Source organism: Pelobates fuscus, chromosome 3 (assembly GCF_036172605.1).
Source record: "Pelobates fuscus isolate aPelFus1 chromosome 3, aPelFus1.pri, whole genome shotgun sequence".
NCBI lineage: Eukaryota > Metazoa > Chordata > Amphibia > Anura > Pelobatidae > Pelobates > Pelobates fuscus.
In genome coordinates this window covers 151,800,886-151,824,292 of record NC_086319.1, presented here as the reverse complement: position 1 = coordinate 151,824,292, position 23,407 = coordinate 151,800,886, and the positions used below count along the sequence as shown (strand labels likewise).

Here is a 23,407-nt window from a genome sequence, read left to right as displayed (position 1 = left end):
TACAGCGGGTGACTGGAATCCACCTCTAGGGGACTATCTAGGCGAGCTGACTAGTGAAATACCCTGTGACACACACATTACAGAGTTTGTATCTGCAGGGCCCAAGACTTATGGTTACAAACTATCGACGGATAAAACATCTCTAAAGGTGAAAGGCATAACGCTTCATGCCAGTAATGCCCAGTTGATTAACTTTGACAGTTTAAAAGACCTGGTGTTGGACTACCCCTTGCACTCAGACCCTGATGAACAGAAAAGAATAGTGGTACGACAGACCTCAATTGTCAGAAATAAACTCCTTTGGCAGATAGAGACGCGACCACTACAGAAAACACAAAAGTGTGTTTATACAAAAAGATATTTGGTCGACAACTTTACCACTCTCCCATTTGGTTACTAACCATTCACCATGGACACTCGTTTACAACATCCTTTTTCATGCATATTTGCCGGCCCTTCTAATTCAGGGAAAAGTTATTTTGTCAAACAGGTTTTACAGAATGCTACCACATTAATGTCGCACACTCCTGATAACATTGTTTGGTTTTATGCCTGCTGGCAAGTGCTTTATGATGAATTATTACTCACAACCCCAAATATTCGTTTTATAGAGGGTTTACCCACAACATTTAATGACGATAATTTGTTTCCCCCTAACAGAGTAAATTTGACTATTGTTGATGACTTAATGGAGGCTGCTAGTGAGAGTTCAGAAATTGAGAAAGCATTTACCAAGTATGTGCACCACAGAAATCTGAGTATTATGTATCTGGTGCAGAATGTGTTTTGTCAAGGTAAAAAAAGTCGTACTATAGCTTTAAACACTAAATATATGGTACTTTTTAAGAACCCAAGAGATAAACTGCAAATCACTACTCTGGCCCGCCAAATGTACCCCGGTAAATCACAATTTTTTCTAGATGCTTTTGAAGATGCCACACGCAAATCTTATGGTTATCTACTTGTAGATTTAAGATCTACAACCCTCGAAGAGTACCGCTTAAGAACTGGTCTCTTCCCACCCGACCTTCCCTCGGCATATACTTATAACAAACAGCCCTCTAAAAGCCGATAACATACCATTAACAGGTCATTCCCTGCCGAATCTCAGAGCCTGTAAGGATGTCTATGCGTATACGTCGCAATTGGTTGGCTTTACAAAGTCTAATAAGTGCCTCGCCATCACAGAAAAAAGATATTTTATGCTCCGCATCTCATGATTTAGTCACGGCTATATGTGAAATTGCTCTTAATACCCTTAAAGGTAAGATACCTTTATCACAACAACAAGTAGAAAAGCTAAAAAAGTGGCGAAAAAATATAAAAGCACTGAGCAACAAAAAGGTGTCTTTTAGTAAGAAGAAGCAGTTGGTTAAACAGTCTGGAGGATTTATTGGCTCTCTGTTGGGATTTGCTATACCTCTGCTGACCGGTCTTTTGACTAACCGTTAATGGCCCATGCTGAGAAAAAGTACTTAGTGTCTAAACAAGAGTTAGACCTAATACAGCGAACCACTCAGAGCTCTGAGGCCTCTCGTGAGTCTGTCACTCAGAACCTAGATAATGAGATTATGTCTATTCTTCAAAATAGAGGTGTGTCGGATGATGAGAAGATAAAGAGGTATACCACTATATTGCATAAATACTTGGTACGTGCTAAACAGAGTGAAAGCGAAAAGTTGGGCTTGACACTTTTCTTACCTCCTGGAGAATCCTCAGTACCAAACACCCCTGTAGCACATCCTCATGCTGCTGGAGTCTCTGATGTTTCAGACGCTGTATTTCATGAAGTTGTTAATAATGTAAATGTCCGCTATAAAAAAAATGCTGAATTGTTGTTGAGTAGAATGTCTCAATTTAAGCACATTACCGCTTGGAATGATAAGGGTGAATTTGTTTATAAAAACACTGTTGTACCGGGATCCAGCATACTCGATTTGGTACGTAGTGTTACCCAGAGTCACAATGTTACGGTACGTAAATTACCTCTGGGCTGGGATACTTTTCTTCAGGCTATGGCTGACCTGAACATACCATCTACAGTTGTGGGCAACACATCAAATAGAGACTATTTGGAACGATTGAAATTGCAGAGCCTTCCAAGTGAGACTCGGGACATAACACCCCATTTTCAAAAGAGACAATCGTTACCAAATATTTCTTTTAGCACCCCGGGATTAACTACATCTCACGGCTATTTGCTACCTAAGAAGCGCCCACGTATACTAAAGCATCCTGCTGATTGGTTGAATTTGTGATGTTTATTCCTTGCTTTTCTGACTAATACATTTGATGATTATTGCTTTTCCTACATATATTGTATTATAGCTTTTCCTGCGGATATTGTATTATTGTTTTTCCTGTGAATATTGCATTGACTTTTTTTTTGTCTAATAAACATTGCTATATGAGTTAATTTGGCATTTATTTATTTCTCCGATTTATATAAATCTGTCCTCTGTGTTTGTTCTATACTTTAAAAAAGATCCCAGACACATCTTTCAAAAACATGCCCAGACACAATCCCTTTACTCAGCAATATCCTTCCTCTAAATGAAATTAAAAATAAATGTAAAAAATCCAATCAAAGAATGTAATACCTCATACAACCATATGGTGGCACACTCTATGAACATTGTATCGTGTCTATAACACCCCGTGATGTGGCTTCATTAAAATGTTCGCTAATATGTAATAAAGATCATGGGCGTGGTCATAACACGCCGTGTGTGTGGACTCATAAAAATGGCCGTTACTACGTCAAAAATAGCACTGGGGACGTAATGTGCCATGGTTGTGGTTTAGTGCCATGGTTTAGTAAAGAAGGGGCGGTACACACATCGTCGCGCAATGGGCGGGTCATATTGCGCAACAGGCGTGGTTTAATAAATAGGGGTGGGGCACCTGACAAAATAAAAATGTATTAGGGGCGGGGCCCATAAGGTGTCATGGGCGTGGTTTAGTCAAAAAAGGGGTGGATCACACAACAATGCGCAATGGGCGGGGTTATATTGCGCAGTGGGCGTGGTTTACTAAAAAGGGGCGGGGCACCTGTCAAAAGTTAGTTTGATGACTTGTGTAGCTGTACACTACTAAAGGCTTTTACCAGTAGTAGTCCGCAAACATTGTCCATCACCTCCAGATGCTGTAATGATATCTGATCTTCCCTTCTTCTATTGTGCTGTCAGGCTATGGAGGAACTGGTGGATGCTGGATTAGTAAAAGCAATTGGCATTTCCAACTTTAACCATGAGCAGATAGAGCAGCTGCTAAACAAGCCTGGATTAAAATACAAACCGGCAGTTAACCAGGTAAGCACGGATTAAACAAGTAATGTGATAGGGAATTGTCCCAGGGATGTTTAAAGAAAAATGATCCAGATTGCATGCTACATTGAAATATAACATCTTGTTTCTATTTAACTCATTATGCGTGCATTCTTTTGTTGGATCTTTTAGATAATGCAGACCTTTGCTATGCCATACTATACTGTGGTTTCTTTTACGATGGTATCATAGTCAACTGACAAGCTTGTAACTCAGAACATTTCTTTTAATTAAGTTTTTTTGGTAGGAATCTATGAACTAATTCATATTGTATACTACTCTGAAATAGGAGATCTTGTTTCTAGATAACTCTTTAAATTCATTACATATTCAAGAAAGTGCATTCTTTTGCTGGATAATTCCTTATTAATGTTTTGTCATACTATACTTTGTTTTGTTTGGTTTGTTCGTTTTACCATGGTATCATGGCCAACAATTAAATTTTGGGGGGAGATGGGGTTTTAATGGTAGGAATTGTTATTTATTCTCTTTTGAAATATGTTTGCTCCTTTTAAATATCAGATTGAATGCCACCCCTACTTGACTCAAAAGAAACTTACAGATTATTGCCAATCCAAAGGTATCGCTGTAACTGCGTATAGTCCGCTGGGATCACCGGATCGCCCATGGTAAGACTTGTGATATATTATACAGGTTAGAGACAAGAAAGGAAATATTAGAAGTGGATAGAGTCCACATCAAAATTCATAAAGGGTTACAGAGATATCAGAAGGGCATGAACCCCATACAATAGTTAAAGCAAAAGAAAAAGACTAAAGTGAAATGGTTGTTCCACTAGAGATGGAAAAATTGGACATCCATTCCACCAGAAGATATCTCTAAAATATTAGAATAATTATAAGGTATAACCTTTATTAAGCCGCTTACGGAAAAAACAAAACAAAGTGTAATAACAGTGACACACTCGTGAAAATACAAGTGAATTAAAAACTGGGTAGATGCAATATGGATATCCTCCAGAGGTAGTGGGAGTGACAACGGTATCTGAAATGAAGTTAAGGTACAAAGTACAATATGTAGTACAGTATATACTAAATCAGATATCGCACAAACCCCATTCCTCTAGACAGAAGTACCCACAGTCTGCAGGACTTTATAGGTATCTCGGCTATAGAGGTGAGACTGCACCTGTTCCCATAGACTCAAGTGTATTTTAGTAAGGTATATCAATTAGAGTAAATGCATAATATCTATGTGCAGTAAGTCTATCATGCAGTATTTGTATGTATAATGACTGTACAAGCTCAAGAAGAGCTCTATGCATTATTCTTGTGTTTCCATAAATATAGGGCCAAAGCAGAAGACCCATCACTTCTTGACGAACCCAAAATTAAGGAAATTGCGGACAAACACAAGAAGACATCTGCACAGGTGTGTGAAACTGATATATTATTGCCTGTAGTTTACCAATTGAAAGAAACTAAATGTTATCATGAATCTAAAAACCCAAGCATTTGAGGTAAACATCATGTACAATATATGTAGACAACTTTCCTAAAATTTGACTCCTCACCAAAACTAAACTTAAAAAACACCCATTCATATATGTTTGCTGACATCCTATTGGGTCTATATTTGCATATTCTGCTTTGATCTTTTCTAGATTCACTTTTGCTTTTGTTTGCATTCTAAGGAAGGCGACTCCATTATGATTTCTTTAACTGCTTATGGACTAGATGTTACCCTTTTGACCTGTTTGTGATCTGGCCTTTTGCCAGTGTTTAATGTCCTGCTTGTTTATTATCGGCATTGTTTTGCACAAGAGTACCCAAAAATACTCCATGTAAGTCCAACAGGGCTTTCCCACGCTATGCAAGTTCAATCAGAACTCTCTGATTGGTTGGCTTATGTTCCTACCCAGGACCGTCTTTGCCCAGGGTCCCCACAAGCATGGGCGTCCCACCGCGATGCCCATGTGCACGGCCGACAAGGAGATCCTTTGATTTCCCCTGCCTGCACATGGAGAACCTGCCCTGTTTTCTTCCCGTGAGCCCTCTCGGCTAGTGGGGAGAGGAGTAGAGGAGAGAGGGCAGTAGGACCTGGAGGCAGGTGGAGGGACCTGGGAGGAAGAGCGCTCCTCGCGAGAGTAGGCTGTGTGGAGCGTTGCCATGCCCCCATAAAGATTTTAATAATCATCATCATCATTACTATTTTTTTTAAATGATTTAAAAAAACAAAACAAACAAAAAACATTTGCTCCCTGCAACCCTCTCACACACACACACAGTACCCTCTCACACACACACACACAGCACACACACACACAGAGCACCCCTTATAAACAGCACCCTCTCACACACACTGCACCCCTCTCACACACACACTACACCTACACACAAACACATACACCGCACCCCTCACTGCAGTCTGGATTTTTTCAGCAGTCTGTGTGTGTATTCAGGTGGGCTGTGATATGTAAATGGAAGCCCTCATCCACTGGTTGAAGCTCCCAGCATTTTAATTAAAGCCCTCACCTGCTGGCCACGATGGGGGAACACTGTCATCCCCCACCTTCCCTTTATTATGTATTTAAGTGGAGAGACAGCAATCCTAACAAGACAAAGAATGAAAGACTGAAGAGGCATATTACAGGAACTTAAAGTGGTCAGGCTTAATGTAAAACAGGAACCAAGAAATAACACGACTAAAACTAGAGAAATACTTCAAGCCAGAACCAAAAAATAGAAAATAAACAAAGCTGTGTACAGGATTAAAAAATGCCAGCTGGTACAGGAACAGCAGTCATAGTCAAACAGGCCAAAGTCAGTATTACAGACTGGAACAGGTTGATGAACAAAGCTGGGTATGGTACACAAACAGGGTAGTCATACAAGCGAGTTCTTATACACAAATACAGGAGATCAAGAATTGTCAAAAACAGGAACTCTGTATAGGACAAAGAGCTCACAAATTACAAAAGATCCCAGAGCAGTCAGAGAACTCTTTTTAAATAGGAAGGTCCTGCATATGATTGGCCCTGTTTCCTAGGAGTAATCAGAAAAGTTGTACCTGTTAGCCACGGGTTCCTACAAAATAAACAAGTGGATGAGAAATAACTAGTAGACTTTCTGGAATCTTCCAAATAGAGCAGGTTCTAAAGTGACACAAAACAGTGTGCAGAGGCAGAAAGTAGGAAACGGGTGTTAAAATCCCACCAGAGGTAGGTTTCCCAACAGTATTTTATTTAGAGCCCCATAGTGGGGACATGAGGGGGGGGGGGGCGCTGCAGATCTCGGTCGGGGGGCATGCCTGGCCCCCCAGGAAGCCCCCCTGTGCCTGGGGACCGCGGTCTGCAGCTTCTGATCGCAGTGACAGGCTGTCACTGCGATCTGTATTTACCATGTGTCAGCCGATTTGAAATCGTCTGACACATGGAGCCGGCCACATTCTCCTGCAGCAGATCGCGGTAGGGGGACATGCCTGGCCCTCCAGGCAGCCCCCCTGCGGTCAGTGACCGTGATCTACACTGTCAGGCTGCAATCTGATCACACTGACAGGCTGCCATAGCCTGTCAGTGCGATCAGTGTTACTATGTGTCAGCCTATTGGCTGACACATGTAACTGCAGCCATTAGCCCCCTACAGATCACGGTGGGGGGCATGCCTGTACCACCCAGGCACTCCCCCTGTGGCCAATTACCGCGATCTGTAGGAGGTGATCACAGTGACAGCCAGTCACTGTGATCACTGTTAGTATGTGTCACCCAATGATCTCAGATCACTGGCTGACACATTATCTCTGCCCCTCTCCTCACCTCACTTCGATCTGAGAGAGAGAGGCAGAGAGATCGTTGGTGTAGCAGCTCCTGTGAAGAAAAGTTTTTTAAAACTTTATAAAAGTTTTAAAAATATATTTTTATTTAACCCTTTCAGTGCTGATCACAGCATATTACTGCAATCAACTTTTGTACTATATTTATGAATTTTTTTTTGGATCAAAAAAAAATATTTCCATTTTTTTTTTTTTACTCTTTGTGTCAGTCGCAGCAACCAAAATCTCCCTTAACCCTTAAGGGGCTGCCGTGATCACTATACTGTACAGTTTATCTGCTGTACAGTACTGTATCAGTGATCACTGTGATCAGAGGGCTCTCTGATCAGACTGACCTTTTTGGTGCCCCACCACCACTCATAAGAGGACGCTCAGCAAGCCCAATGCCAGACGGAGACTGGGTGCTTCCAAATATGATGGCCCCAGAAATACCGCCGTTCACTGTTACACAAAACGTAGTCAAGCACAAAACGTAGTCAAGCACAATCCTTGTATTAATTGGGTTAAGGGTGAGATTCTAGAATGGAGTGGTGAATGCAGACTTAAGTGTATTCAACCAGTTTATAAGAGCTTGGGCATGGTTAATTTACCTACTACTGCTCCTCTTTCTACTGAGGTTCCTGTCCCCTATTTGGAGGTTAAAGAAGTGTTTAACAAAGTACATAATGATGTTTTACCTCCTCACAGGTCTTACGATTGCTCCATTGATTTGCTTCCTGGTAATATACCCCTAAGGGTGGTGTATATACCTTATCCCCTCAAGAAAGCACAATCATGGAGGAATACATGTCCTTGTCTAAATGTCACATAGGTAGATCTTCTTCTCCAGCCGGTGCTGGTTTCTTCTTTGTATCTAAAAAAGGAGATCTACGTCCCTGTATCAACTGTAGGCAATTAAATAAGATCACTGTAAAAAATGCCTTTCCAATACCGCTCATTTCCGAATTATTTGACAGACTCCAAGGTGCCAAAGTTTTTACCAAACTCTACCTTAGAAGTGCGTATAATTTGGTGGGGATAAAGGTGGGACATGAGTGAAAAACGGCTTTCAATACTAGAAATGGACATTACGAGTAGTTAGTCATGCCTTTTGGCTTATGTAATGCCCCAGGCGTGTTTAGGGATCTTATAAACGATGTGCTTAGAGAATTAATTTATTAATTTGTATTTGTGTATCTTGACGATATACTCATGTATTCTTCAGATCTCTCTAATCACCACGGGCATGTAAAACAAGTTTTATAAACCCTACTTAAAATGGGTTATACTGTAAACTTGAACAGTGCCTATTTGATCAGACAGAGATTCAGTTCCTAAGTTATGTGATTTCTGCTTCTGGTTTTCAAATGGATCCACAAAAAGTTGAGGCAGTTCTACACTGGCCCCTACCCAGTGGACTGAAAGCTATTCAGCGTTTTATAGGCTTTGCCAATTATTATCGTAAGTTCATAAAGGGGTTCTCTACTGTTATAGCCCCCATTACCAACCTAACTCGTAAGGGTGTAAACTGTCACATATGGTCACAGAAAGCTAAAGAATCATTTGATAATCGCAAGACCTTTTTTGCTTCTGCTCCCATACTGGTGCACCCTGATACCAGCACACCTTTTATACTAGAGGTAGAGGCATCAGAAACCGGGGTAGGTGCTCTTCTATCTCAGAGGGTAAGACAGGACACCCCTTTACACCTGGGTTTTTCTCCAGAAAGCTGTTGCCAGCAGAAAGAAACTGTGATATAGCCATTATCCTGGCATTAAAAGAATGGTGAAATATTTTGGAGGTTTCTAAAGATTCACTTTTGATCACCATGGATCACAAGAATCTGGCTTACATAGCTGAAGCTAAGAGACTGTCTTCCTGTTCTTGTCACGTTTCAAGTTTGTGATTACATACAGATCAGGCACAAGAAACGTCAAAGCTGCTGCCCTATCTAGGCAATATGATTCCGAGTAAGAGCAGGAGCAAGAGATTTCTCCTATCATACCTCCTCAATGCATTATTGCCTCTACTGTTCTTATGTTGTCCTCACCTCTTCTTAGTACCATTATGACAGCTCAGACACAGACTCCCAGCGACAAACCTCAGAGTAAATTGTACATACCACTTAAGGAGAAAAAAATATTGGGGGTATTTCATGACAATGTAACAGCAGGACATCCCAGTATTAGAAAAATTATATCTGCTGTCACCAAAAAAAAAGGATATAAGCGAGTATGTTACAGCATGCACTGTTTGTGCTGTTTCCAAAGTTCCACATATACAGCAATGTGGTTTGCTACAACCACTTCCTATACCTCACGTTCCATGGTCCCATCTAGCCATGGACTTTATTGTGGAATCTCCAGTCTCTAAATGTTTTAGCACCATACTATTCATAAAAGGGATATCCAGATTACATGGTATTCCACTGAATATTGTGTCTGACAGGGGTTCTTACTTTGTATCTAGGTTTTGAAGATCTTTCAGCAAATACAGTTGCAAGAAAAAGTATGTGAACCCTTTGGAATGATATGAATTTCTGCATAAATTGGTCATAAAATGTGATCTGATCATCATCTAAGTCACAACAATAGACAATCACAGTCGGCTTAAACTAATAACACACAAAGAATGAAATGTTGCCATGTTTTTATTGAACACACCATGTAAACATTCACAGTGCAGGTGGAAAAAGTATGTGAACCCCTAGACTAATGACATCTCCAAGAGCTAATTGGAGTGAGATGTCAGCCAACTGGAGTCCAATCAATGAGATGAGATTGGAGGTGTTGGTTACAGCTGCCCTGCCCTATAAAAAACACACACCAGTTCTGGGTTTGCTTTTCAAGCATTGCCTGATGTGAATGATGCCTCGCACAAAAGAGCTCTCAGAAGACCTACGATTAAGAATTGTTGACTTGCATAAAGCTGGAAAGGGTTATGAAAGTATCTCCAAAAGCCTTGCTGTTCATCAGTCCACGGTAAGACAAACTGTCTAGAAATGGAGAAAGTTCAGCACTGCTGCTACTCTCCCTAGGAGTGGTCTTCCTGTAAAGATGACTGCAAGAGCACAGCGCAGACTGCTCAATGAGGTGAAGAAGAATCCTAGAGTGTCAGCTAAAGACTTACAAAAGTCACTGGCAAATACTAACATCCCTGTTAGCGAATCTACAATACAAGAATGGATTTCATGGGAAGATACCACAGAGGAAGCCACTGCTGTCCAAACAAAACATTGCTGCACGTTTACAGTTTGCACAAGAGCACCTGGATGTTCCACAGCAGTACTGGCAAAATATTCTGTGGACAGCTGAAACCAAAGTTGAGTTGTTTGGAAGAAACACACAACACTATGTGTGGCGAAAAAGAGGCACAGCACACCAACATCAAAACCTCATCCCAACTGTGAAGTATGGCGGTGGGGGCATCATGGTTTGGGGCTGCTTTGCTGCGTCAGGGCCTGGACGGATTGCTATCATCGAAGGAAAAATGAATTCCCAAGTTTATCAAGACATTTTGCAGGAGAACTTAAGCCAACTGTCTACCAGCTGAAGCTCAACAGAAGATGGGTGTTGCAACAGGACAATGACCCAAAGCATAGAAGTAAATCAACAACAGAATGACTTAAACAGAAGAAAATACGCCTTATGAAGTGGCCCAGTCAGAGTCCTGACCTCAACCCGATTGAGATGCTGTGGTATGACCTCAAGATAGCGATTCACACCAGACATCCCAAGAATATTGCTGAACTGAAACAGTTCTGTAAAGAGGAATGGTCAAGAATTACTCCTGACCGTTGTGCACGTCTGATCTGCAACTACAGGAAACGTTTGGTTGAAGTTATTGCTGCCAAAGGAGGTTCAACCAGTTATTAAATCCAAGGGTTCACATACTTTTTCCACCTGCACTGTGAATGTTTACATGGTGTGTTCAATAAAAACATGGCAACATTCCAGGGGGCGTGGCTAGCCGAGCTACAGAGCGGTCGAGGTTTTCCTGAGCTCCCGCTCCAGAAGTCTAAAACTGCCTATTTTGCTGCAAATTTTAACGTTGCCGATACCGGAGGGACCCCCCCAAGAGAGAGATAGGGCGCAAACAACGAAGACTGGCCCAAGCTGAGAGCAACAGTCACACAGATATCCGACTGTCCTTCACCAGACCACCGCCACAGGCCCGACTAAATATGGCGCCCATGGAAACACGCAGTTCCAGCGACTCAGAGCGATCACTGGAGGAAGAGACATCCCAAGCATCCAATTCCAGCAGTGGGATATACCAGAGGTCGGATTCAGACTCAGAGAAATCCCCCTCCACCAAGGGAGATATTAAAAACCTCCTGCGGGACCTGAGAGAGGTATGGAAGGCCGACCTCGCTGGAGTACAGGAGGAGGTCGGAGGCCTGAACCGCCGTATGAAAGAAGTGGAGTCCAGGGAAGTGGAGAGGGGAAAGATGCTGGATGATACCAGCTCCCGCCTAAATACCTAACAAGTGCAGCGCCTCTCCCGCACAGTTACCTCCCTAGAGACACGGCACCGACGGAAAAACATCAGGATCCGCGGGACCCCCGAGTTTAGAGGCCTAGAAGCCCTGATAAGCTTTTCCTCACGAGGTCCTGAGAGAACTCGGAGTTCAGACGGATGGAGAGCAACCACCAATCGTGACAGCCTTCAGGGTCCGGAAGGCCCCCACGGCACCCGCGGATGCACCCCGGGACATCATAGCCATCACCAGAGACACTAATGTGAAGTCTTTTATAATGGCGCGGTCCAGACAAAGACCAAGTCTGCTAATAGCCAACACGAAAATCACAGTATACGACGACTTACCTTTTGCAGTCTTACTTGAACGGCGTAGGTTCGCACCCACCACCCGGATCCTTCGAGACAAAGGTATTGGATACCGATGGGGACTGTCAGGAACACTGGTGGTGCCACATGGGAACACAGTACACATTCTATTAGCCTCCGAGGATCTCGCAGAATTCCTGAGAGGCTTTGATCTGCCAGCACTGCTTCCAGCGGAACAGCAAGCGGTAGCAGCCCAGTCGACTGCGAGCCCCACATGGAAAAAGAAACACGGGTCTAAACCAGCCAGGGACGTACAATCACTAGATTGGAAAGACCCTCCATAGTACTCTCTAACCCAGCGGCAACCCAGCCGTGATGGCAGGGAGGGGAGGCCAACTACCACTCACGATAGCACACCTGGGACTGATCTCTTGGACTTCCATATTGCAAATCCTTACCTGCACTAACCCCATAGAGGGCCTTCACGCAAGCACCAATGTGTTGATGTAAATGACTGAAGGCTACTAGAGTGCTCCTAATTGCTGATGTATTCTATTCTTTATTTTTTTATCGTGTTTTTTTTTTTTTTCTCCGGTTTATTTAATTGTAAAGCCATGGCTACCGTCATGTATGCTTTTACTCAAACTTTTTTTTACTACTCAGACTCCCACCATGACTGAGCTTCACGGACAAGTAGAGACCACTGGGACCTGATGGGTTTCACAAACACACTTACAGTAAGGGGGGAATATTGACGGACGCAGACCTCACCCACTAGGTCGCACACAAAGACCCACCCAGGAACTTATAGCACCGACACTTACCTATCAAGGTCCCCATAGAAGGACAAGATAAGGATATTTGCCCCAGCCGCCAAGACCGGACGGACACACGACCAACTACAAATAACACGACGGTAATCCAACATCCGTCCCTGTATACCAGGTCAGAGGGGGGAGACATATGAAGTAACTGTCCTACCAATAACACCCTCATGGCCCCATACAAACAGGCCACTGAACAGGATACCGAGCATACTGGTACAGCACACCAAGAGAATAATTTACTATGCCATTATTATCCCCTTTTTGTTTAATTTTTTTAATTTTTCTATTTTTTTTTTGTGTGTTCCATTGCTTAACCCCTTAAGACCGCAGCCAAATGTACAAGTTGTGAACAGAACAAAACGTAAACAAAACCTGGCATTTGCGCTATGTCTGTCCAACCGTAATTCACCTCTTTCATATTAAATGCACCCCCCCTTATTATAGATCATTTTATTCAGGGGAAACAGGGCTTTCATTTAATGTCAAATATTTAGCTATGAAACATAATTTAATATGAAAAAAATGGGAGAAAATAAGAAATGTTGTTATTTTTTTAGTTCTACATGACATTTTAACTGTCAATGTCATAATACTGTTTGCTTTTACTGCAATAAAATACACATATTTGTATTCAGCAAAGTCTCACGTGTAAAACAGTACCCCCTATGTACAGGTTTTATGGTGTTTTGGGAAGTTACAGGGTCAAATATAGCACGTTACATTTGAAATTGAAATTCGCCAGATTGCTAACGTTACTTTGAGACTGTATAGTAGCCCAGGAATTAAATTTACACCTATAATGGCATACCATTTGCAATAGTAGACAACCCAAGGTATTGCAAACGGGGTATGTCCAGTCTTTTTTAGTAGCCATTTGGTCACAAACACTGGCCAAAGTTAGCGTTAGTATTTGTTTGTGTGTGAAAAATGCAAAAATCGCCAATTTTGGCCAGTGTTTGTGACTAAGTGGCTACTAAAAAAAACTGGACATACCCCATTTGCAATACCTTGGGTTGTCTACTATTGCAAATGGTATGCCATCATAGGGGTAATTTTCATTCTTGGGCTACCATAGGGTCACAACAGGGCCGGACTGGGGATACAAAGCAGCCCTGGAAAAAAAATGTTATGCCAGCCCCATGTCATTGCGACATATATTGCCGTATGTAATATGTAAGGCTATATCTTACCACCCCAGATGACAGATGATTGAGTAATATATATATATATATATATTTCTAATATAAAATATTGGTCCTTTCAGAGTAAAACATTTAATTATACAGTAAGCATACTCACATGCAGACACAGACAATCTCACTGACACACGCAAGCTCATTGATACACAGCCTCATAGACAAGCAATCTCACTGATATACATCAGCTCATTGACATAATAACACAAGCTCACTCACTCGCAGGCACACACATGCAAGCAAGCTCAATCACTAGCAGACGCGCACACACACACACAGCTTAATCTAGTGGTACTGGTGTCTATAGCATGTCTCTACAGGTTTTCAACTTAAACACTGACTTTTCAGAGAAAAGGCAGTGTTTACATTGCTTCAAACTGACACCGCTAGTGACAGTCACTCAGACGGTCACTAGAGGTGCTTCCTGTGTCATTGCACCTACATTCAGGGCCTCCACACTCTGGAGGCGCTGAACGTTCCCCATAGAGATACATTGATTCAATGCATCTCTATGAGGAGATGCTGATTGGTGTAGTGTTTTGCAAAGCATTGGATTGGCTGAGATCATCAAGCTTGGGCCAGTCAAGGGGAGACCAGCACGCTACGTGGGGGAAAAAAAGGTGAGCAAAAACATTATTTTTAAAACACACATATACACCATGACTGACACAGAAACACACATATACCATGACACACACACACCATGACACAGACAGAACCACACACACACACCATGACACACACCCCATGACGGGCAGACACACATCCCATGACGGACAGACAGACACACACACACCATGACGGACAGACAGACACACACACACCATGACGGACAGACAGACAGACAAACACACACCATAACGGACAGACAGACACACACACACACCATGATGGACATACAGACATACACACACACCATGACGGACAGACACACACACACACCATGACGGACTGACGGACAGACAGACACACACACACACCATGACGGACAGACAGACACACACACCATGACGGACAGACAGACAGACACACACACACACCATGACGGACAGACAGACAGACACACACACACCATGACGGACAGACACACACACCATGACGGACAGACACACACACCATGACGGACAGACAGACACACACACACCATGACGGACAGACAGACACACACACACCATGACGGACAGACAGACACACACGCACCATGACGGACAGACAGACACACACACACACACCATGACGGACATACATACACACACACACACCATGACGGACAGACAGACACACACACACACCATGACGGACAGACACACACACACACACACCATGACAGACAGACACACACACCATGATGGACAGACAGACACACACACACCATGACGGACAGACACACGCACACACACACACCATGACACAGACAGACACACACACACCATACAGACACCATGACATACAGACAGACCATAACAGACAGACAGACCATAACACACATTACTCCTACCTGGCTGCCAGGGGGCCGTGCAGTGCAGACTGCTGACTGTGCTGGCGGCCGCTGGGGGACTTGTGCTGGAGTCTGGCGGCCGCTGGGGGAGCTCTGCTGGCGGCCGCATGTGAAGCTGTGCTGTGCTGGCTCTGCTCTCCCGCCTTCGCGCGCTGCTGAATGAGACCGCGGCCGGAATATGACGTCATATTCCGGCCGCGGTCTCATTAAGCTGCACGCTGGGGAGCAGAGCCAGCACAGCACAGCTTCACATGCGGCCGCCAGCAGACCTCCCCCAGCGGCCGCCAGCAGACCTTCCCCAGCGGCCGCCAGCAGACCCAGGTGTCTGCCCGGCCCCAGGTGCCGACGGCCCACCGGGAAATTTCCCGGTATCCCGGTGGGCCAGTCCGGCCCTGGGTCACAAAGGCAACGTAAGCAATCTGGCGAATTTTAATGTGAAAAAAATGAAACACAAGCCTTATATTTGACGCTGTAACTTTTGAAAACACCATAACACATGTACATGAGGGGTACTGTTGTACTCGGGAGACTTTGCTGAACACAAATATACTATTTAAAAACAGTAAAAAGTATCACAGCAATAATATCGTCCGTGTAAGTGCTGTTTGTGCGTGAAAAATGCAAAAAACTTCACTTTTACTGGCAATATCATCGTTGTTATACATTTTACTGTTTTGAAACACTAATATTTGTGTTCAGCGAAGTCTCCCGAGTAAAACAGTACCCCTCATGTACAGATTTTATGGTGTCTTGGAAAGTTATAGGGTTAAATATAGTGCTAGCAAATTAAGTTCCCTATACTTATAATCGGCTGACACAAGCTGAATACTGATCGCAGTGACAGCCTGTCACTGCGATCAGAGACTGCAGATCACGGTCACCGGCCACAGGGGGGGTTGCCTGGGGGGCCGGGCATCCCCCCAGACCGCGATTTGCAGCGGGCGATTAGCGCCGGCCACGTGGGCGGCCATTATAGCGAGGACGTACAATTACGCCCGCCGCCGTTTAGAGCCGGCTCCTGCAGGGCGTAATAGTACGTCCTCCGGATTTAAAGGGTTAACGTAATATTGTTTCCTCACCACACTACTAAAATGACTTCTGTATATGGCTATAAGTTATCGCACGCATATATCTGTCTTCGGACAGGACAAATGTTACTTTGTTAAACAACACTCATAACGGCGCAACATAATACTATATGACTATATGTAATACTCCATAAAAGAAATATCTACAAGCAAACAGAAGGCGCTATATACTCAGTGACAATGAACACAAAACTTTTTCTATTTAGAAGTGAAGCAATATGAAAGCTGCACCTTAGAGTGTAAAATAGCTCAAACCACCACTAAGTATACAGTTCAAAAAAAATAAGATGCGCTATAACTTTAAATAACTGTGTCAAATATAAAATATTATTCTCAATAATATATTATAAAGTGCATGTGCAATGTGCAACACGTGAAAAATCCAAAAAAGGGAGAAAACCACACTCAAAATTTTAAGTGGTATTAGCAACATTGGCGTGGATCACCCCTCAAGGTAACATTAATATGTAAAACAAACACAAGAAAAAGATCATAGGATAATATGACTTTAAAATTGCATAAGATTAAAATAAGGGGAATAAATCTCACTCACAAAGGTAGAGCAGTAAAGGTCTGCTCTAACTGTGATAGCAGAAGTCCTCTTGTCTCAGGACTTAGAGACCTTTTAGAATCAGGACAGCAGCTAGATCCTTCTGAAGCACTTTATTTGTAAGTATTATAAAAGAATTCACACAAAGTGATAAAATGATAAAAGCTTCTTGTCACCCGTCCAGAAGATTCTCCATACAAAGCGGTCGCAATGAGTAAAGCTGAAATCCGCCGGCTAATGGATTAAGCCACCGTTCGTAGATACTTCCGGGTTTCGGAGCGATCATGTGGTGAAGTAGTGCGTGATGACGCGTTTCGCCAAATCGGCTTCCTCAGATCACGTACTGGATCATGCTGTCCTGTTAGTTTTTATGCCGGCCTCTCTGGGCGTGAACTTTGTGAAATAAAAGTCTATTGGTCCTGAGTCTCCTAGTAACTGCATAATTAAAAGTCCAATCTTTGTATATAGGCATATCACCTAAATGTAGTGTTTAAATAGAGGAAAACAACAGAACTAATAGTACTAATAAACACACTAATTTATTACCATCCATATCTTTTTGTAAAAAACCTACAAATACAAAATAGCTGTAAGATCAAAATTTAGAAATGGGTATGACTCATTTGATGGCGAGTATGCTTCCTGGCTGATGTTTTGTTCACTTTTGAATGCTGGCGGTGCTTTTACTCTAGTGGTAGCATGAGACGGAGTCTACAACCCACACAAGTGGCTCAGGTACTGCAGCTCATCCAGGATGGCACATCAATGCGAGCTGTGGCAAGAAGGTTTGCTGTGTCTGTCAGCGTAGTGTCCAGAGCATGAAGGCGCTCCCAGGAGACAGGCCGTAGGAGGCCGTAGGAGGGCAACAACCCAGCAGCAGGACCGCTACCTCCGCCTTTGTGCAAGGAGGAACAGGAGGAGCACTGCCAGAGCCCTGCAAAATGACCTCCAGCAGGCCACAAATGTGCATGTGTCTGCTCAAATGGTCAGAAACAGACTCTATGAGGGCACGACGTCCACAGGTGGGGGTTGTGCTTACAGCCCAACACCGTGCAGGACATTTGGCATTTGCAAATTCGCCACTGGCGCCCTGTGCTTTTCACAGATGAAAGCAGGTTCACACTGAGCATATGTGACAGACGTGACAGAGTCTGGAGACGCCGTGGAGAATGTTCTGCTGCATGCAACATCCTCCAGCATGACCGGTTTGGCAGTGGGTCAGTAATGGTGTGGGGTGGCATTTCTTTGGGGGGGCTGCACAGCCCTCCATGTGCTCGCCAGAGGTAGCCTGACTGCCCTTAGGTACCGAGTTGAGATCCTCAGACCCATTGTGAGACCATATGCTGGTGCGGTTGGCCCTGGGTTCCTCCTAATGCAAGACAATGCTAGACCGCATGTGGCTGGAGTGTGTCAGCAGTTCCTGCAAGATGAAGGCATTGATGCTATGGACTGGCCTGCCCATTCCTCAGACCTGAATCCAATTGAGCACATCATGTCTCGCTCCAACCACCAACAGACTGTCCAGGAGTTGGCAGATGATTTAGTCCAGGTTTGGGAGGAGATCCCTCAGGAGACCATCCGTCACCTCATCAGGAGCATGCACAGGCGTTGTAGGGAGGTCATACAGGCACGTGGAGGCCACACACACTACTGAGCCTCATTTTGACTTGTTTTAAGGACATTACATCAAAGTTGGATCAGTCTGTAGTGTCTTTTTCCACTTTAATTTTGAGTGTAACTCCAAATCCAGACCTCCATGAATTGAAAAATTTGATTTCCATTTTTTTGTTTTTGTGTGATTTTGTTGTCTGCACATTCAACTATGTAAAGAACAAAGTATTTCAGAAGAACATTTAATTCATTCAGATCTAGGATGTGTTATTTTTGTGTTCCCTTTATTTTTTTTTAGCAGTGTATATATTTTTTTATGTAACTGATTATATATAAAGAGTATGCTATATTACAGTATATTACATATATTATAGCAAAGATATTCTCAGTTACCATGTTAATATTAGGACTTTGGTTGACACTTGCATTATATAAATCTCATGGAACTCTTATGGAATGTGTGTTCCAGGTTGTTTGTAATTTTACCACTTTTCTCCAGAATTATTCTGTCTTGGTTTTGATAAGTGTAAACAATATCATTTAACCTTGTGACTTTCATACACTTTCGGCAGGTTCTGATCCGCTTTCACTTCCAAAGAAATGTCATAGTCATCCCAAAATCTGTGACCCCTACACGCATTGAGGAAAACTTCCAGGTAAAACCTAATCCTTCAAGTTGGTGAATGGTATTCATGAGAATACATGAATTGTATATTTATTTGTTGGTTTCTGTCTGAAATATGTGTATCACAAATCCATTGCTCATCTTTGATGTTGTTAGCTAATCCCTAATCTATGGTGTGTCGTTAAATGGACTTTGTCATAATAAATATATATCTTGGTGAAAGGGACTTTTTCGTATACATGTTTGCAGATGGTCCCCTTGGTAAACCACTAGTCTCCACTGTTCATAATAGACCAAAAACGGCACAGTCAACCTAGAATAAAATTTGTTTTTATTGGTAGTCTTGGCAGTCCTGTTGTTTGTAAGTTTTCTGTCCAAATTAACAATGTACAGGTTTATCTTTATGACGTAAGACCCTGTTTATTATACCACAATGTCCTAAGTTTGAGTGTAAAATGTTTTGACAGGATAACTTTTTTTTTTTCGCTCAGGTGTTTGACTTTGAACTGTCCCCGGAAGAAATGGATACCATCTTTGGCTTTGACCGAGGCTGGAGAGCCTGCGAATGGTCTTTGTAAGTCTCAGTCTTAATGTCCCTTAATTCATGATTTGTTAAGAATTTTATTATAAACAATAACTAAAAAAAGGTGTAGAAAATATTGAACTATACAAAAGAATAGCCCTCCATTGTATAATATATCAATACTGAAATACAATTAGTGCTGTACAAAACCTTCCCAGAATGTGTAAAAGCTTAATGGACACAGACCAGGTTTTTTTTTATATGCATTTATTCCAGTTGACGGGCCCCTCACTGGATTGTTATTCTACCATTTATGGGAATCCTTTTCCTCCTGTTTTTATATATAGGTTGATATGTTTAATGTTATTTTATTGCTATTTCATGGCTATGGCTATTTTCATGGCTATGTCTATATGTCTATTTATGTTTTTGCTTAGGAGGCTACTGAGCGGCCCCGTAGCTAGCTTTATATACATGTAGCTGCTATTGGGGAGACCACCCGGTAGTAGTGTTACTTTCTGATTCACATTTAGCTAAATTTTTATATATTGTTATGTATATTGTTATTTACTGTATAAATTAAAAGTAATATATGGTTTATCTCACCTAAGCCCTTGAATAGTGTTGTTTGTGAATTTTGAATATTGGGGTGAATATATATATATTAACCCTTTCAATGCTGGAGTGGTTAATTATATCTTGTTTATTTATGTAATAGGAGTGCTCACAGTACCATATTCTTGAATTTTTCTTCAGTCGCTCAAATTAGTTGTGAAGCAGCCCACTTTATGACTAATAATATTTTATAATATTCACACATTTTATTATCTTTGTTCCGTTTTTCAGCTGGTTCATATATTTTATTCTTTATGTTGGTGTAAGGTCAGGGTTAATTCTGCTTTAGGGTCTGAGATAGTGTAGGGTTAGAGTAGCTATATAGTTAGTGTAAACATGGGGTTAAGGATAGGGTTGGTATATAGTTAATGGAACACTATATAGGGTCAGGAACACAAACATGGATTCCTGACCCTATAGTGTTTAACTATTTAGACCACCTTCCCCCACTTAAAGCTAGTAAAAACTCACCTTACTTGTAGTGCCGCATTTGTCTGCCAGCGCTGGCTCCACACCTGATCCGCCTCTTGGGCTGACATCATCAGAATTATTACTATCCATAGGAAAGTATTGGAATGGCTGAGATGGTAAATTCTGATCACCACTGGAGGTGTCTCTAGGCTGTAATATAAACACTGCCTTTTTTTCCTGAAACAACTGTGTTGAAAAAGCCTGCAGGGACATATTATACTCACCAGAACCTCTAAAGTATGCTGTAGTTGTTCTGTTGACTATAGTGTCCCTTTAACTACTAAAAATTAATTTAGATCCTAGACATGTAATGCACTTAACAATCAGGGCATGAGTTACATGAGTCTATTTTGAGGTTGTTGTTTTTTTTTTTTTAGTTGCACTTAAGGTCTAAAATTTTTGTTGTGGTTTTTTTTTTATTTTGTGTTTTATGACATTTTCAACATTTATCCATGCTTAATATGTTAGGTATGCATATAGAATATTAATATGAGGTTATTTTTGTCCTTCAAAAAAATAATATATAATCTATTGGAGACAGTTAAAGAGAGACCCTTAAATTATGGTGGATCAAACTCAGCTCAAATTCTAAGTTTTTGTTTTGATTCAGATGTTGGAGAATTGCCTCCAAATGATCAATAAAAATATAGCACATGACAGGCTGAATAAACTTCAATTTCACCTACATATTGCCGTGTACTGATGACTTTATTTTTTATTGATAATTTGGAGGTTTGTGGAGTAGGAACCTAGCCTGTGGCATAGGCTCCTAAATACAGGATTCATTTGGAGTCCTTGCAACACTATTTTTTGTACATTTGTCTGTCATTAAGGGGTTAATGTGAGACCAAACATGGTATAATTATATATAATGCCCCAAAAATAAAATTGTGTCTAAAAACACTTCCCAAACTTTGAGTGAATGACTGCTCATTGAACCTCGGTTGTACGTTGCAAGTGTTGTGTTGTTTCTTAAGTTCCCTGTGGCAGCTTGGGTCCTGTCTGATAATTCCACAGTAATACAAAAAAACAAACAAACATCCAACTTTAGAACCAGACACCAGTTCTAAATTCCTGAAAATCACTGAGCTTGCAAATAACAAAATAAAATATGTCTGCTGTCCATTTCAGGGGATTTTAAGAAGTCATCACCAGCAAGATTTTAACCCATCACTTCTCAGATGCACTTTACCTCATGCGTTTATCATGACACACATACTGGGAAGGTTTTATCCAGCATTAATTCTATTTTAGGACTGATTTTAGATAAATTAGAGCAAAAAAACCGGCAAAATTAAATTTTCCAAGGAGCAGCAATTTATTGCGCTGCTGATATGCGGAGTGTGCATATATTTTCACTTGTTGCGTAAGGCAACATAGTGCTAGAAAAAAAGACATGATTTGACAATGGAGATGGAAAACAGTTTTAAAATGCTTTAACCACTTACAATGGGGGGGTAACAAACAACTCCTAGCATCATAACCACTACAGCACGCTTTAGTGGTTATGGCGCTGTAAGTGTTCATTTAACACACAGGCATATTACTTCCAATATGTTTAGCTTTACAGCAAAGCCTCTACCATCCATCTCCTATGTACTGCTTCCCCCCTGGTCACACTAATTGTATCTTTCTCTTTCCACAGTGCAAAGAAGCACAAGGATTATCCATTCAATGAAGAATATTAAGCCAAATCTACGGTTGCTATTCGGATAAAAGAGATTCATGCTTTTGTATTAGTTTTTGATAGTATATGTTTTGCTATACTTCAGAAAATCTTTACGTAAGGCTGGGCTAAACACTGTTTTTAAATAAATGAACAAATAAAATCTAGGATTCATAATTCTAAAAAGTTATATTTAGTTTCCTAGCAAGTATGGATTAGATTATAGCACATTTGGCCACTTTTTTTTTTTTTGTACAGTTGACTCTAATGTCCCAGCTTTGTTTTAAGGAAAGGTAGAGAATTGTAGTGATTTGAAGGAAAAAATGTCTAAAATATTGAACACTATGTTGTGACCCCAGAGTCTCATGATTCCTCTAAACCGTTATGGCTTGTAACCTTTTTCCATATGTTACAATAAAAAAGTACAAGGAAAGTGTTTCCATTGTATTCAATTTGTAAAGAAATATTAATGACACATTTAATTCCAATGTCTTTTTCAATAATTGTTGGATTTTTTTTTTACATTTTTTATTTTTTAGGTGCTAATGGAAGTATACAGGCATGTCAAGATATTTCAGCCAGAGTATTCACAATATAAATCATTACATAATGTTGCAAGAAATGCTAAAAATACTGCACCTTTTATAAAATAACGTAGACAATTTATAGATCAATTTTGTGAAAACAAACGACAATAAAACAAAGAAAAGGAAGCACTTATATGCACTTAGAGTAAACTGCATTGCTTATGATAAGTAGAATTGTAGAACAGAGCTAAGGATGATTTATAAGAGCAGATACCACTGGTTAAGCAGCATAGACAATTACAGTCATATAGTTAGAGCATAATAA

The 23,407-nt window shown here is 41.5% G+C and overlaps 1 protein-coding gene across 2 annotated transcripts in view; it reads left to right on the top strand.

Moving 5' to 3' along the window:
• Positions 1–22,985, top strand: part of LOC134602560 (aldo-keto reductase family 1 member B1-like) — a 271,778-nt gene extending 248,793 nt beyond the window's left edge. The window contains exons 5-10 of one of the 2 annotated variants that reach the window (XM_063447539.1): positions 3,189–3,311; positions 3,849–3,955; positions 4,637–4,718; positions 19,228–19,311; positions 19,772–19,854; positions 22,535–22,985. In XM_063447539.1, coding sequence (XP_063303609.1) covers positions 3,189–3,311; positions 3,849–3,955; positions 4,637–4,718; positions 19,228–19,311; positions 19,772–19,854; positions 22,535–22,577 — 522 coding nt within the window. In that variant the 3' untranslated portion in view covers positions 22,578–22,985. The remainder of the gene's footprint in view (positions 1–3,188; positions 3,312–3,848; positions 3,956–4,636; positions 4,719–19,227; positions 19,312–19,771; positions 19,855–22,534) is intronic. The other variant, XM_063447540.1, reaches the window with a different exon arrangement.
• The last annotated feature ends 422 nt before the right edge of the window (positions 22,986–23,407 follow it).